Here is a 17,672-nt window from a genome sequence, read left to right on the forward strand (position 1 = left end):
CAGGATCAGTTTGATGAGGACTTGTGGTGCCTCATAATTACGGAGACGCCCATAAAAGTTCAGAACCAACAAGGAAGACAAATGACAAAAACAAACACCTAGAAAGGATCAAGTCGAAAATGTGGGAAAAGTATGAAGGTTTAGAATTTCCTACGAGACATCTGCCAGTGCTTTTGTGAGATTCAAATTCTATCGCTGCCTTCCTCATTACATATTTAAATAATGCTATTTTGCTTAAAGTTGTAACTCAGTTCCAGAATCTTAAAAAATAACTCTTACAGTCTCTACAGACCCTTTTCTTAAAATAGGGACTTCAAATTTTAAAACAGGTATATATGTACATATATGAGAGGCATAAAAGTGTTACATGCTCCTTATTTTTCACAGAAGCGTTTTGTGATTTAAATACCACCAATGTAAAAATGTGATTTATTATGCTCAAATTCATAATTCTGATAGACCCAGGTGAAATTGTTTTCATTTAGGTAAGTAAAATCTTATTTCTAAAACATTCCATTGGGACGCCTGGGTGGCTCAGTCAGTTGAACATCTGACTCTTGTTTTCAACTCAGGTCATGACCTTGGGGTCATTGGGTTCCACACTGGGCTCCACAGTCAGCAAGAGTCTGTTTGAGATTCTCGGTCTCCCTCTTCCCTCTACCCCTCCCCCCTCCCCCCACTCTCTAAATAAATAAATAAATGAAGTCTTTCTAAACGGGTAAAACAAAAAATACAATGGGGGTGCCTGGGTGGCTCAGTGGGTTAAAGCCTCTGCCTTTGACTCAGGTCATGATCCCAGGGTCCTGGGATCGAGCCCTGCATCGGGCTCTCTGCTCCGTGGGGAGCCTGCTTCCTCCTCTCTCTCTCTGCCTGCCTCTCTGCCTGCTTGTGATCTCTGTCTGTCAAATAAATAAAATCTTTAAAAAAAAAACACACAATGTTCCATCTTAACCATACATAGGCATCTTACCACACAGAGGCAGTGTCATAGACTTCTGGTGCCATTTATATGGGGAAAAACTACCGATAATTTAACAGGCCATTGGGAAAGAACGTAATCCATGACAAGAGTGGTGACCTACCCATGAGTTCATCCCAGACGCCCAATCCTATCATCCTCTAATCCCCATCAATCCTCTAAATCCCTCGGCAAAATGGAAATTTTCATATCTGGATGTTGATCAGTGAGGGAAGCAGTACTGAAGTTTGAAAACCTTTCATTTCCTAAAGCTGGAAGACTCTTTCTTCAAGTTTTGTGCGGTGGCCGTGTGTCCAGGGTCTGAGAGATGGCGCCCTGTCTCTTCCTCCCGTTCTCTGAGGTCTTCAGCCCAAGTGCTTCCTGAAAGTGAGAGGGAAGCCTTACAAGGGGCTGTGGGCTGTGGTTATGTGGCCTCCTGTTTAAGGGCACTGACACAGAACTGGTTCTCCTCTGTCTGCCTGCCATGTCTGAAGTAGAAACCACAGGGAAAGGAGGCTGTCAACATGGATGACATTCAAGATGCTGACCAACTCTAGCATTTCATGTTCTCTTATGCCTCTTCTGGAGTATATGATTCATCCTTTCTGGTCATACTCTCTCATACCACCGTGGCCATGTGTTCCTGATACGACTGACCTTATCCCACAGGGAGTAGCCCTTACAGACAAGTCTCCATGTCAGCATCTCTGCTTCCTAAAGACATCAGTTCCTATAGATGCCCACTCTGGTGACACCACTCTTCTCTCCTCCTTGTCAGATTCTGGACCAGCTATAACGGACAACTTTTTCAGTAAATGGGCCTACCTGGGAAGTTTTCAGACACCTGCACTTTTAAAGAATTTATTAACATATCATTCTCATGTAGAAAGTTCTCATATACTAGAAGAAAACTGATTTATGTGACGTAAATAAAATAGATTAAAAACTTTAGCTCAACTTTTGAACCCCCCGGGTAGCATTTAGGATGGTAGTCAGTAGAGTATGTCTGAATGGTTTGCAAATCTGCCCCCAAACAAGGAAATATTGTTGTCAAAATCACAGGTACCAGCGACTTGAAAAGGTAAAAGTTTAGACACTGGCCTTCAAACATAAGTGAAGATAAATTAAATGTATCATCATACACTTAACACCTTATATTCTCATCACCCCTAATATGGCATTTTGTTTTCAAAAACCTTTTCTGATAAAAAGGTAACCTTATGCCTGTTTTCCTGATTGGAAAATCCGAACCCTCAGGCTAATCTGAGCTAAAAAAGGGCCTGGTTAAAATTTTAGATCATCTGAATACAACTATCGCACTGTTTTTGTTCACAAAGGATTTTTCCAAATTCTGTACACAGTCTATGACTCTGATGAAGACATGATTGGGAAAGGTTTTTGGTTTGAGAATCTGTGTGGTAACTATGGGGGACTAAGATTTCTGGGTATACCGACAAGATAGAGAATTCTGTGTAGTTTTAAGATAAATGAAAAACCCCTATTCCAGAGCTTCATTTAACAAAGCCCTGAATGACCTGTGCCCTCTTTAGACTCTACTCTGCAAAGTTTTATTCCATTTACTTAAATCACCCCATGACTCGAGGTGCCTGGGTGGCTCAGTCTGTTAAGCGACCGACTCTTGATCTCGGCTTAGGTCATGATCTCACTGTTGTGAGATCAAGCCCTGCGTCAGGCTCCATCCTGGGTACAGAGTTTGCTTAAGATTCTCTCTCTCCCTCTTCCACTGTCCCTCCCCTCCTTGCCTTTCTCTGTCTCTCTCTCAATAAACAAACACCCCTGACTCCACATTTTATTTAACATCAAGTCCCAAAACCTGATCTTAAGTCATGACAGGGTCTTCCTTCCAGAATCACGGCTGTTGTATCTGTCTGCTTTGCAGCTTCCTACATGCTGCTCTGCCACCATCGAGACAGTTTTTTTATTGTAGAAGGCAATTCTCAGACTTATCGGATGAACACGAACCTTCTCGTCCCTCTTACCCTGGTTGTCTTCTCTGCGATTCACAAAGACTCACTTTCCTCATAAAGCTGTGAGAGACACTCCTCCTTGTCTATCTGCCCACGAATTTCATTCACACTCACACACTTTTAAGCTCTGGAGTCACTAAAAATGATGACGACTTGGGTGGGGCTTTCGAGTCTCTCTTTGCCAGTCACTCACAAGCTCACAAACTTTCCTGGGCCTCGAAAGTATTAAGTGGCTTGAATTTCAGAGGATAGCCCATTTCCATCCGGAGACTGAAAGGGAATCCATCACAGATTTCAGTGAAATCGCCTCCACTCCGCACTACAAACATACGCATACACATATGTCTTTGAGTACAGACACACACACACACACACACACACACACCTGTATGCATACCAATTCCCTCACAACCTTAAAGGTAAATCAAGCTGGCTACCCCCCAGACATATGCAACAAAGATGTCAAACGGATGTGCACTTCCTATTTACATTCTCTTTGAAAACATACTCCATCCATCCCGTGCCCCTGATTGCCCATTATATTTACCCAAGAGAATTATACTTAGCTCTGCTCGTTTCATATCTCCTAAGAAATCCGTGGATCTCTTACCATCTGGTAGAAGAAATCCCATTCTAGCATTACTTCCGGTGGGTCACTAGGCCCTAACAATAAACCAGCCAACAAGTGTGCTAGTTAGTTAATTATAACAGTCTGTTTGCACAGCCACAGCCTTGAAACTAACATCCCAGTCCAGAGTACAGCAGTGAGGGTCTGCCCCATGGGTAGAACTTTCTCACCTAATCCTGAGGACTCTGAGAAACTACATTTACCAAACAAGAAGGTGCGTGCTTTTGAATGGGAGCTCTTACTCTGGACAGTCTGAAGCCAGCCATAAATTAATACCCTTGGAGTTCCATTTGGTCACACAGTCTTGGAGCTCTGAGCTTCTCCGGATTTCTCTGGAATGTGAAAGCATTGCTGAAAATTGGCATGGCTGCCTTTCCTTTTTAGTATCTTGTCCTAATACACATATAAAAGTTTGCCCAGGGTTTTCTGATGTGAAGGTCTTGCTTACAGAGCAACTGGCCTCATACATTCTCTGAGGGAGGCCCTTTCAGGGCACATAGAACATTTAAAAAGATGAACCTGATTAAACTTTCTGCATGATGCACTCATCCTGGTTTCCAAAGTACATCTCTGGGCTTTATTCAGGAGAAATCAACCATTAGTGCCCCAAACCCTGGTAAATTACGCAAACAGATAAATTAAAAATAAGAAGCGTGCAGGCATACCAAAATCCTAAAACTCAGACATAAACGTCATCGTATCCCCACTAAGATTCAAAGAAGTAGGATTTCCACTAAGATTATTTTAGAAGATACCATAAATTAAATAATCCACAATTTAATTAAATAATTCAAGGAGAAAATATGCTGTGCTACATTTAAATTCACTTAGATGTACACATTACAATATAAATTACATTATTTTTACAGACGTAACATAGACTCAGTAGTTCTTAGAGCTGCTTCTTATAATGTATGGAGATAATTATGCATAAAACATATTTCAGGATTAATAAATCTGTTCTATACTTTCCAAGTTCTCCAGTAGAGCGCATCCAAATTCAAGGATCAATGAAACAGAATGGATAGAATCATGAGCTATTTTTTTTTTTAATCCAGAAGGAAAATTAGAAATCATCTAGGCCTGCGTCTCGTTATACAGCTAAGGACACAGACATCCCAAGTGACTTGCCCAAGGCCACACAGCAGATTCTAAGGATCCGAGTGGTCAGTCCAGGACCTCATGACTGTTTGCCCCAAAAAATCAACTATGAAAATAATGAGTTACTTCATTTTACACATTCATTAAGAAAACAGCTTGTCCCCTCTTGGTTTTGGCTGAAGTAATATAGGACTCTAAGGCAGAAAAGAGGTTCCTTCTAGAAAGAACCAGCAGTGGGCTCTCAAGGGGCTCGTTTGCCCACAGGATAACACTAAGGCTCCAATCCTCCTGTCAGTCTGCGCAGTTACAGTCAGTGCTAGTGGGAGTTATACTTGTCTAGAACAAGAAAAATAGGTCTTTGAAGACAGCATTTGTTACCAATAAAAACAGGATTCTCCAGCCCAGTGATCTCTCCTCTTTCTCCCCAACAGAAGACAACTCATTTTGCCCATTTGGCTCCCTGGGGTGCAATTTTTATGATCTATTTTCTCACTTTGCACCCCAACCACACCCCACTTGGACTCACTAAACTACTCCCCATATTATTCTTTCAATCTTCTGGCATGACTCAAAAAGCAACTTACTTGAGGTGAGGATGACCTAGTATTCCATATATATATATTCCATATATGATATATGTATATATATATCATGACTTGGTTAATAAAAGTTCATGCTGGCTCAGTAGAGACAGGTGATCGTCTTTGAGATCAGTCAGGTCAAAAAATACGGAGAAATCCAAAATCCGCAGAAAGGTAGACAAACATGCTGAGATGTCAGAAAAAGTCAAGAAAATATTGCCCCCTAGAGTACCCATTACTTAATATGTAATTTTTATTTATAAAACCATCAGCAGCTCCAATTTCCAGGAAATTAACCAACTCATTACTTAAGACCTGGTCAGTTAAGCCCCCTCGGTCTGCACAAGGAGCTCCTTTATAAGAATTCCCACACTGCTTATGGCACAGTGTATTGTAAAAGGAAACTCTTTCACTTTGGTTCTATTAGTTAAGTCAAGGTACACTATTAAAACTTACCTGCCGTTATGCCAAAAGAGAAAGCTGGGTGCAAGTCAATCCTGGGAGCTCTTCAAAGCATCTCCTCTCTCTTATATTTTTCCTATTCTAGGTAAATCATAATCTCATAGTCCTAAATTCTGAAGTCTCAGGAAGACAGTTCACTGCTTTTTTGCTCACTGACACCCCCTTTATAAATTTTTTTTTGGTAGATCAGAAGTTTCTGGAGACAAATTCTACATTCTATGCCACGTGACAATAAATCAAAGTCATGTCTCTCCAGTATTAAACCAGCACCTGTTCCCACCACTTCTCTCTCAGCCTTGTCTGCTAACGAGAGTTTTAATTTTATCTTAAAATGTGTGAGTTTCAGAGTACAAAGATTGAAATAGCCAGTTATCACGGAGCGAGCCTACATGTTCTTGTCATCAAAACCACATTCTCTCACCTGAATTAAACACAGAGCTCTTTTTACTCCGAAGAAATCTGGGACTCAATTAGTTACACTGCAAGGTTAGCTTAAAGATGCATTTCATTAGGAGCTGACAAGGACTACCCAGTGCCTAGTATTTTAAAAGGACTGACAGCACGAGCAGTGGCCACACTCACCTGTAGGAGGGCCTTCATCCCAACCTTCTGCCCTCTTTATTCGATGAGCTGTGAATCCTAAGCAGATATTGACTCCGACAGCAAAAGTGAACAGGGATATGACCTAAAGGAATAAGGAGATTGAGGTGTCAAACCAAGGAGTCAGATGTCAGGAAGGCAACCGGAAGGACTTCAACATCACCACCCTACCCTATGCCTTCCGAAATGCACCACAAAGCGCCGTCTTCAGTTTTAAAACAAAAAGAAAAAAAATCCCAAATCAGGAACCAGTTCTCCCCTCCAGTCCTTCCCCAGCGATGCCGTAATCTCTCCTACCTGATAGGGCTGGCCCGGGCTTCTCCTGGCCATGGCCGAGGGTTCTTGGAAAGCCTTCTGCAGTGCGCTGTTCTCTTTTGCCTACACTGAATGCACTGCTTTTTGGGGCTCTGAGTCCAGTCTATTAACTACAAGTAATCCCACCTGGGAGGTTGACAGCCGCCTCTGATTTGCCCGGAGCTAGATTTCATCACGATTGGTTCACAAATGGCAGCTCTGAGCCCGAGAGGCTGGAAACATCCCTCTCCTTCTCCCCACCCCCTTATCGGTCCCGCCCCTAACACACACACACACACTTTCATGTGGTTTCCTCTGGTAACATGAGGGTTTCTTATGTTGCTGTGGTTAATAACAGTGCATGTTCATTTTCCTTCCCTCACAAAAACATGGTTTTTAAAAAAGAAACCAAATGTATTTGATCCGATCAAAATGAAACAGAGCTGCAAAAGGGTTTCCACCAGCTTTAAGCTTTTAAGGTTTACAATGTCATTATTCAATGTAGTCAACCTCACGGCTTTATTTAAAAACACACACACACACACACACAGACACACACACACACACACGGAAAGTTTTATAATTTATGAACCTAACAACTTTCCCTGTCTTTCCCATTTATTTATTTTTCTCTGGCAGTTTAAATGACCCTGTCCCTACTGCCACATGCTCGGCTACTCCCGACTACTCAAATATTTCTCACGATAAAATCTCCCAAGATTGTAACTAAACACCAGAGATAGCATTATTTTTCCTCGTGGTATTGTTAGCGTTTAAAGAAGTAACTTTTATCAAAATGCTGGGAATGCCAGCTAAGCAGCAGAGAGTCCTTCTGCCCTGTGAGGAAGGACAAAATAACTTCAGCCTGTCTCTTCTTCCTGAAAAAATACTGTCAGCTTGGTTTATATTTGGAGGGGGAGGGGAGAGAAGGGGAGGACGAAGGGGAAGGGGCGCTGGATGGGGAAGCTTTATTAGTGATTGAATTTAGGAAGGAAATCCCAATGACAGCAAGAAGTTAGCTTTAAAAATGGTTTCCCTGATTATTCCCCAGTTGTGCTGTCCTCTAGCCGCCGCCGCCCCCCCCCCCCAATGCTGTCCTCTAAGGCCGTTGTCAATGTCAAAATGTTAAGTTTCTTTAGGAAGCATTTGGCAACCAGAAGGCTTCTGAAAGAAATCAAGGTCTCTAAATCTGAAAGTTATTTAAATATTGTCTGCTTTTAGGATTCAGAGGAGGGAAGAAGGCTTGCCTTCAGTTTCCCTTGCGCCCGGGGGGGCGGGGCGGGGGGACCATCAATCTCGGCTGAGGGCATGTGTGTACATTAACAAATACAGCACTTAGCATGCAACAGATTGTGAACCGGGCAGTAGCTCTGCTCAAATCAAACACGAGAGCACAAAAGCAAGACCTTGTTTACAGCGGGTTGCACAGTCGGCCTGGGTTTCATTATATATTCTAGAATTCAGTAACAGCTAATTGAGAAAAGGAAAACACACTGCCAAACTTCAAGTTGCCTTTTTAGAATCCGTTCAGCTTTGTACTCTCACAGAGAGGGCAGGCTTGTGGATTTTTCTCCAGAAGTCCCTTGCTTTATTTTCGGTGCCATACTGAAATGATTTGGAGTCGGGTATTGAGCAAGGCTTAGGAACGATGTTCGACCCCTGTAAGAGTCCTCTACTCCTCAGGTTCGAGTTCAAGGTGCAGCCTTGCTTTTTACAGCAGAAAATGATACACCGAAAAGGAAAAGCTCAAGGCAAACCTGGGATTGCCTCGTATTGTATGCCAATGGTGTTCTGAATGTTCCCCTAAAACCCTGCTTCCCCTTCTCTCCAACCTCTCTGGCCCTTGCCAACAACTTCAGATTCTGTCTGACATTTGATTATAGAAACCCAGCTTGAGGATAATGAAGCCTCCTCTTGAGGGGGGAAAAAAAGACTCAGAAGCTGAGCATCGTCCATTAATTTTTTTTTTTGACATACAGTGAAGCTGTGCAGAGAAAAAAGCCTTAAGTGTAATAGTCGATCCATAATTGGCTTCTGTACAGCACTTGTTACCAATTATCTAAGAGGACTGAGCTCAGGCATTATTTCCATCAACCGTTCTGTCAAGGAGTTTTGTCTTCAGGTCATTGTGCACACGGAACCCATTAAAACACACATATTCACATGTGCATGTGTGCATGCGCGCGCGCGCGCGCACACACACACACACACACACACACCCCATCTAACCATACAGAGTTAAACAGAATTTTATTACAAGACATCATGATGAATTACCTCTCGGGGGATGACCGAAGTCCCCACCTCAGGCTACAAATACAATTACAATCGACTACAATCGACTACAAAATACAATTACCTTTCATTATCAAAAACAGAAAACCAAAAAAATCTGGAAAAGCATACCGTAGGTCTAGAAACTCAACCAAGTGACTGCAATGTGGTCCCAAACCTTCTGTTAACACAACCCAATCAAGAAAGTCTACCTAATCTGGTAGTTTTCAGATTCTGGAATAACGCCCCCCGTGGCTGGGTCAGTAAACAAGGAAGTGTAAAAGAAAGACTCAAATTAACTTCCAGAATGGTTTATCAATCCAGCCATATGTCAGAGAACACTGCCCCCTGGCAGAAAAAAAAAAAACAAAACCCAGAACTATAACAAATCTTGCTACAGACTCAGGCCTTAGTAATCACTCTGTGGTTCTCGAGCTTTATTGGGCATTAGAATCAGGCCAGGATTTGTGGCCTGCTCCCCAAGATTTGGATTCACCCCTATGGGTGTAGGGGGCAAGGCAAAGAAATGAGGATTCTAGAGGTCAGACAAGAACTTTGCAGTAGGTTTTTCTGACACAAGGGATGTCAGAAACACATTGAGAGCCCAGAGCATTGTAATAAATTATTCTGCGTTAATAGGTTTATGTCCTGTGTGTTGAATTGCTTGGTCTCCTTCCTAATGTAATTTTCATACATGATGAAAAGCATTCATTCCCTATTAAGTGGACATAAAAGTCGAGAGTTCTTCATGACACACCATGGCTGTTCCTCCATGGGAATCATCTCCAAACTGTAAGCAGCAGAACAGAATTTTATTTACTTTGCTGGTGGCACAAAGCCGCAGTGTGTGTGTTGCCTGATCGCGATACAGTAGTTGCATTTATACTAACTAACGCACAGTCTATCTTTCATGAAATGGTTCTGTGAATCCTTGTTCCAGAGCCCTGATGAAGGTAAGAGGGCTTGAGGTTCGTAGTGAGATTCGAAAGATACATAATTGAAGGTTGTCATTCTAACCTCCTGCGGTAATTACGGAATGTTCATGAACTGATTCAGCCTTTATCGACATCCACTTTCTCGTGATGCAGAATTAACTGCATCATGGCATCTTGACTGCAGCTTGACCCTATTCCTGGAATTCCCTTAGAGGTCGGTGTTGGGCAGTTACTAACCACCTGATTTTTCAGCGGTATCTCTTGGCATAAATACAGAACATATGCTCAGAAAGTACGAAAAGAGCAGCCACGTGTCTTCTCCCTATTTTAATTTAAAACTCTCTGAGCTGAGTCTTGCTTTTAAATTCTGCTGTGGTTGCCGGCTGTTAGAAAATTCAGGAGAAAAACAGGATAGCAGTCTTTGCGAAAGGGGTTTACCAATCTAAATTGAGCAAAAAATTATGGTGGCTAATGGAGGAGCGAGCGCGCACAATTGCTCCCACAAGTCGGGACAGCAGATGTGTACAAAGCAGACACCACTTAAGATTCTAAACCACCGATGCAAGGTTTTATGGGTAATCTATGGCCCCAGGGGGTTCTTCAGTGGAGAAATAACATACATCTATTCAAATGCGAAAAGGACTTATGTTATTAGTTATTACACCATTGAAAGCTGAAATCAACACTGGCACATCTTTCAATGACCACAATTTATATAGTAAATCTCTCTGCATGATACTTATTTCCAATGGAATCTAAGCATATGCCCCCCCCCTCCACTGCACACACACCAGAACAATCTCTTTCCTCTAAGAATCTTCATTCATTGCACAAATATTCATTAGTTTCCACGGCATGCCAAGCACTGTTCTGAGCACTAGGGGTATATGGGGAGCTGAACCAAGCATTGCCCCCTGAGCCCCCTAAAATCAATCAAACAGACACAGAAATAAAAGCAAAGTTGCACCTGGCTACCTGTAGAAATGCAGAGGTAAATTTGGCTATGAGAGCATACAATTTTGCATTGATCTAGTTAGGAGGCTCATGGAAGACTTTGTGGGGTATCAGTGGGGTGGAGATGTGCAGGGTAAGTGGGACCAATGAGGTAAGAGAGGAGAAGATACTAGACAGAGCATACAGCATGAGCAAAGCTTCTGTATAGGGTGGAGGGCCAGCGCACCCATGATACGGAAAGACAGCTGGTCGACTAGAGCTGCAAAACACAAGTGAGGGTAGCGCGCAAGGACCAAGGGGTTAGCAGGGGCCAGCTCGGTGGGGCTTCATCTGTCATGTGGGGTGTTATTGCCTGGCCCTACGAGCAATGGAAAACCATAGAAGGGCTTATGAAGGTGATTTACCCAGATTTGAAGGACAAATCTCTGTACAATGTAGACAGGAAGTGGAGGGAGTCAAGGGCAGATCCCATCAATCAGGTGGGAGTGACAGAGCTAGTGACAACTGGCACCAAGCCAGGTCGTAGCGATGGGGACGGAGAACACTGGGAGAATTAGGGAAAGACCCGTCAACGAACTGGGTTCAAGGAACAAGGCGCAGGAAGGTGTGAAGTGTGACTCCCGAGCGAATTAAGCTGGAATTGGATGGTGATGACCAGGTACACAGAGCGCTCAGGAAAGTCACTCCTTCGGTGCTAACTGGATTAGAAAACAGACGTGGAGATACGCACCCGCTTGCTAACACTCCAGAATTAGTTCAAATGAAGGGATATGGCTAATAGCTTTAACACCTTTGTCCCTAATTGTAAAAAATCACCTAAGGCAGTTGCATTCAAGTTACCTTGGACTTGAAATACTGAAGATACACGCATTCATGGCTGAGATTCAAAAGGAACTGCTGCCAGGAACACTCCAGTCCGTTGCTAGCTCTAGCTCATAATACAAACACTTTAAAACGTAGAAGTCAGTTTGTCTACTTGTTCTCAGCTACTCTCAAAGCCGCATGCTCAATTTCCAGGTACGTGGAGGAAGGACGTAACAGGTGGGCGAAATGGCTCCCCTGCGTGTGCAGGAGCTCGAGCGAGGTTCTGTGGGCGTGTCGGCTCTGTACGGAGCGCTGTGGAACACGCTGCACGTATGGCCGCGCGTGCAACTGCAGAAAAGACGTCCACCCCCGAGCTAAAGGCTCATCCTTTGCCTTCCCATCTCTCACCCCAGCAGGCTGCAAAGCTGCTGCCCGTTCCACTTGCAGATGAAGAAATGGAAGATCCAAAATTAAGGGACATCTCCAAGACAGGTCTAGAACCCGGGTCACCTAAGCCAGCTTCATTCCCTCTCCCACCCTCGCATGACTTCCCTCTGTTACACCACATGAGGGCCTCGACTCTACACATGCAGAATGCAGCTGCCCAGGCAAGGGGCTCACCTCCCAAGTTCACTCCTTCTCATGAAAACCTCCTGCAATCCCTCCGTCGCTTGTTCCTTATCATCAGACACCAAGTCTATGGGTTCTAGATATTGATTCCAGCTATTACCATCCTTTCTCAGAGCTGGCTGAGCGTTACTAATATCTAAATGGTCTTCCCATGTGAATATTTTAGATGCTCCCCTCATCTTCATTCTTTGGGACACACATGGGCAGTTTGTCTCATGCAAATGGTTCTACCTGTTTGCATCTTCTGTCCCCTCCAAACACCCTTTCTTTGAGACCTCTCTTTTTTTATATATAAGATTTATTTATTTGTTTGAAAAAGAGAGCATGAGCAGGAGGAGCAGAGGGAGAAGGAGAGAATCTCAAGCGGGCTCCATGCTGAGTGCAAAGCCGCAGGTAGCTTTTGACCCTGAGATCACCACGTGAGCTGAAGCCTAGAGTCTGCCGCTTAACCCACTGTACCAACCAGGTGACCCAAGTTGTGGTCATTAATTAAGCCTCTTTTAATTCATTCCCATTTAGTGCCCAGAGAAGCTGGCATAAAATGCAGATCTGCTGATTTTCCTCCCAATCTCAAAATCTGCAGCAGTTCTCCAAGTGCGATCCCTGGGCCAGCAGAGCCGGGGTCACCTGGAAAGGTGCAAATCCTTAGGTCCTACCTCACGTCTACCTAATCAGAAATTCAGGGGGTTGCAGTGGGTAGAGCCACCACTCTGTGTTAACAGCCCCCCCGCCATGTGTTTCTGCTGCAAGTTTGAGAACCACTGACCTAAAGCATAAAATCCAAAGTCCTTGGCAAGGCAAATAGGATTCTAAATCCAAAATTAAGTTCCCCGGAGTCAGATCCCAGCTCTACTACTGTTTAACTGTGAGACCTTACATTACCTTTGGCGAACTGCTTCTCCACCCTAAGACTCTGTTTTCTCATCTGTATCCAGCTCATAGGATTCCTAAGAGAATTACCTGGAATAATCTGGGCAAATTGCCTAGCTCAATGCCCAGCACAGAAGAATGTTTAGTAAATGTTAAGTTTGTTTAACTGGAGGAAGATTTGCTGTTCCTCGATTAAGGTATGCCCTCTCGCACATCCATTCTTTAATATAGATTGTTGCTTTGGTCTAGAATGCCCTTCTCCACCAAATCTCCCTGGCAAACTCCAACATATTCATGAAAATTCAGGTCAGGGGTCATTCCTCTGCAAAACCCTCCGTGATTTTGCCTCTCCTATACAGACCAATGGACTCTTCAGCTCTGCTCCCTGATTGCTGATAAATCCCTTTTGAGGCCTCTCTGTCCCTTGGGATCTCTTTGAACTCAGGGACCAGTCATCCTTGTACTCCACAGCGCTTTGCATCTTTCCTGGGATATAACAGGCAGACAATAAACGTTTGTTGAAGGAAGTACTTGGTGTCAAGAACTTTGAATTGGAACTTCAAATGAACTTCAACCAAACTTCAACCCTTGCTCTCTTACTAACTGATAAAGTTCTAGAACCTAGGTGAGGTTCGGTGGGCTGAGGTCCGGAGCCGATAACCAAGAAAGAATTCTTGAGACATCTTTGGTGCAAAATGATGGTTTATTAAAACACGGGGACAAGACCCGTGGGCAGGAAGAGCTGCTGCCCTGGGTTGTGAGGGATGGCAGGTTATGTACCCTGCGGTTGGGGGGAGGTGAAGGAAAAGGGGGGTTTCTACGGAGCTTTCATATGCTAAAGAGGGCCTACAAGGTGCCAGGATGTCCCAGGCCTGCCGGAGGCCTTGCCCTTGCTGCTGGATCAATGTTGTCTTTAGACCAGCCATTAACATTAAGATAGTTGGGTGACTTTTTGGTGGGGTGTCACAATCCTGCTATCAATCATCTTTGTTAGTAAGATTTAGGACATTTCTAAGCCAAGGGAGACTCCTGTCTAGCCGGATTGTGAGCTCTGCAAGTTAACTATTTGCTTATTGTTCATGGCAGTCAGGGCTGCCTGAGGGATGCTACACATATGACAGAGGGGAAGCGGATGGGGTGTGGGGTTACAAGGCTCCAGCTTTTGCTTTGTCTTCAGCCAGCCTCGTGCTCCCTCATCACTAACTACTACCTGGGTCACTTTAAGCCCATGTTTCTGCATCTATAAAGCAGAACTCTTGGGTGAATGTAGTCCTTTGTAACATTTTTAAGCATAAAAACCTTATTTTCAAATAAAATCTCAAAATGAATAGTAACATCTAAATTGGGAGCTGCTCCGCGTTAAGTGGGGGGAGCCAGGATCCTGTCCCACCAGCCGCCTCCCCGTCTCCAAGTTCGAGCTAATTTCCACACAACTCCTCATGCCATTTTTCAGCTCTGAAGTCCTCCTCTTTCCATAGTGCTCACCCAAATCTCAGTCGACTCATAGACTTTCCCAAGGCTATGGGTTATTAACAAAAATAACGTGAGTTCTTACAACACGGAGCTGATGTGAAGACGAACTGGTAAGAATGCATATTAAGCAAGTATGTTTGAAACACTGCTTGAAACATAGAAAATGTACAAATATTAGCTATTATTGCATATAGGAGGCTAACGAGTACATCTGTTATCATATTCTCAGCAGTCAGCAAAGATCTGAGCACGTAATAGGTGCTTAGTTGTGACACAGGTTCTAGGAAAATTCCTTTACTTTTCGAGAGACGATATGGAGCTTAAAGTTGGAAATGTTACAAACCAGCCTTGTCACATTCTCTCTGACCTCAAGAGAAAATGAGCGGCTTTTATTTGGCAGAAGGTGGGGTGAACCTGGGGACAGCCTTGAAGGCATGAGTTTGAATTACAATAACAAAGAGCCTCCACTCGATTGGAAAGCCCCAAGAATTTGAGCTTCAACTCAAGAAATTTGTTTGAACACAAACCTCAAAGGAAGTTTATGCTTGCTACTGGAATGGTATCATCACATGCTTAGCAGCACAATGGTACCCTCTTGGAGAGGAAGCAAAACTGCTCTTTCTGTGATTTCCCCTGCAAGCAAACAAGAGCTAGTAACATCCAACCAACTCGGACCAGAAGGGAATTTCCTCCGCCTGAGAAAAGATTTCTGTGAAAACCTACAGCCAACATCATACTTAATGCTGAAAGACTGAATGCTTTCCCTCCAAGACCCAGAACAAGACGAGGATATCTTTTCTCACCACTTCTAGTCAACACTGCACTTCTAGCCAGAGCAATTAGGCAAGAAAACAAACAAAGGGCATTCCACTTGGAAAGGAACAAATACAGCTATCTCTATTCACAAGACAACATGAACTTGTATGTAGAAATCTTAATGAATCTATTTTTAAAACTCTTCAAATAGCTAAATTCTGAAAAGTTGCATGATACAAGCTAAATACTTTGAAAAATCACTTGTGTTTCTGTACACTAGCAATGGACAATCTAAAATAAAGTTAAGAAGACAATTGCACTCATAGCAGGATCAGAAGGTATAAACTACTATGAATCAATTTAACAGAAGAAGTATTAGATTTGTAAACTGAAAACTAGAGAATGTCACTGTAATACATTGTGGAAGACCTAAATAAATGGGAAGACATCCATGTTCATAGATTGGATGACATTATTGTCAAGATAGCAAGAACATGAAAAAGGTGGTCCACAGCATGGGAGAAAATATTTGCAAATCATACATCTACTAAGGGGCTAATACCCAGAATATACAAAGAACTCTTGCAACTCAGCAGTTAAAAAAAAACACATAACCCACATTTTTTAATGGACTGGAATAGACATTTCTAGAAAGAAGACATATAAATGGACAATGAGTACAAGAAAAGATGTTCAACAACATTAGTCATTAGGGAAATACAAGTTAAAACAACCATAAAATACTACTTCACACCAACTAGGGTGGCTAAAATTAAAAACATGCAATAACAAGTGTTGGAAAGGATGTGACAATAATTGGAACCCTAATATATTATTGATAGGATTGTAAAATAGTGTAGCCACTTTGGAAAACAGTTTGGTAGTTCCTCAAAATGTTAAACATGGAGTGCCCATATGACCCAGCAATTCCACTCCTAGGTATACACTAGAGAAATGAAAACATATGCTCATATAAAACCTTGTAGACAAATGTTCATAGCAGAATTATCAATTCATGAATGGATAACTAAACTTAAGTATATCAATACAATTAAATGTTATTCAGCAATAGAAGGGAATGAAGTCCCAAAACACATTATAATATGAATGAACTTGGAAAGAAAATCGGGCACAAAAAAACTAAACACAAAGGCCACATATTGTATTGTTTCATTTATATAAAACATCCAGAATAGACAAGCCCATAAAGAAAGAAAGTAGATTAGTGGTTGTCCAGTGATGTCGGAATGACTGCTTTGGGTACGAAGTTTTGTTTGGGGGTGATGAAAACATTCTAAAATTACACAGTGATGATGTTTGCATATCTCCATGAAAGTAATAAAAACCACTGAAATGTACAGTTCAAAAGGATTGGTTTGAATGGTTTATGAATTATATCTCAAAAAATGCTGCTTAAAAAAAGAGAGAGAGAGACAGAGAGAGCTAGTGAGATTATCCCTGCAGTGAAGCAAATTCCAAAGCATCTGGACCCACAGGAAAGGAACATTAACCCTGACCTTCAGCTCTCAGGTCAGTGCCTTCCAAGCTGTGTACAGAGTCACCTCAGTTACCCTCCAAACCTTTCAATTAACAGGGACAAGCATTTGAGTCGTGGTGTGGACCTATTTAAACCAGCCCCTGTGTGTGATGAAACCCTTCACATTCCTAAAAATAGGAGGATCTCTTTCGGACTACTTCAGTCTCGGTCATAATACTTTAATCAAGTTCCCTGTTTCCTTTTTACTTTAAAATAAAATGAAAACCCAGTTCTCGCCTACAGATCTCAAGGGGCTTGGATCTTAATGGCAACACACTGTAATCAGAGTTTGTGGGACAGCTGTGGGAATTCAAGAACAATGTCTTGGAACAACATGGACGGCCCTTGAGGACGTTATGCTCACTGAAATAAGTCAGACAGAAAAGACAAACACGGAATGAACTCACTTAATGGCTGGACTCTAAAAAAAGCTCATACACCCAGAGGCGGGGGACAAGGAGTAGGCAAAATGGGTGAAGGGGGTCAAAAAGTACAAACTTCTAGATACAAAACACATAAGTCATAGGGATATAATACACAGCATAGTGACAATAATAATACTGTATCGCATATCTGAAAGTCAACAAAAAGGTAGACCTTAAAAGTTCTCGTCTCAACCAAAAGAATTCTCTAGCTATGTTTGCTGACAGATATTAACTAAACTTATTGGGGTGATCATTTTGCAATGCATACCAATAGAGAATCATTCTGTTGGACACCTGAAACTATATAATGTTATATGTCAAGGCATTTTTTTAATTTAAAAATTAATTAAATTTTTAACTTTAACAATTAAAAAAAAAAAAAAAAAGCCCTATGAGAAGAAC

General features: G+C 42.5%; 1 protein-coding gene across 5 annotated transcripts in view; it reads right to left on the reverse strand.

The window, feature by feature from the left end:
• Positions 1-17,672, reverse strand: part of ENPP2 (ectonucleotide pyrophosphatase/phosphodiesterase 2) — a 106,885-nt gene that overhangs the window by 72,436 nt on the left and 16,777 nt on the right. For 4 of the 5 annotated variants that reach the window (XM_059395084.1, XM_059395082.1, XM_059395083.1 and 1 more), the window contains exon 2: positions 6,301-6,403. In XM_059395084.1, coding sequence (XP_059251067.1) covers positions 6,301-6,403 — 103 coding nt within the window. Of the gene's footprint in view, positions 1-6,300; positions 6,404-6,615; positions 6,809-17,672 lie in introns of those variants that run through there. The other variant, XM_059395085.1, reaches the window with a different exon arrangement.

This window comes from Mustela nigripes, chromosome 3 (assembly GCF_022355385.1).
Source record: "Mustela nigripes isolate SB6536 chromosome 3, MUSNIG.SB6536, whole genome shotgun sequence".
NCBI classification, from domain to species: Eukaryota; Metazoa; Chordata; class Mammalia; order Carnivora; family Mustelidae; genus Mustela; species Mustela nigripes.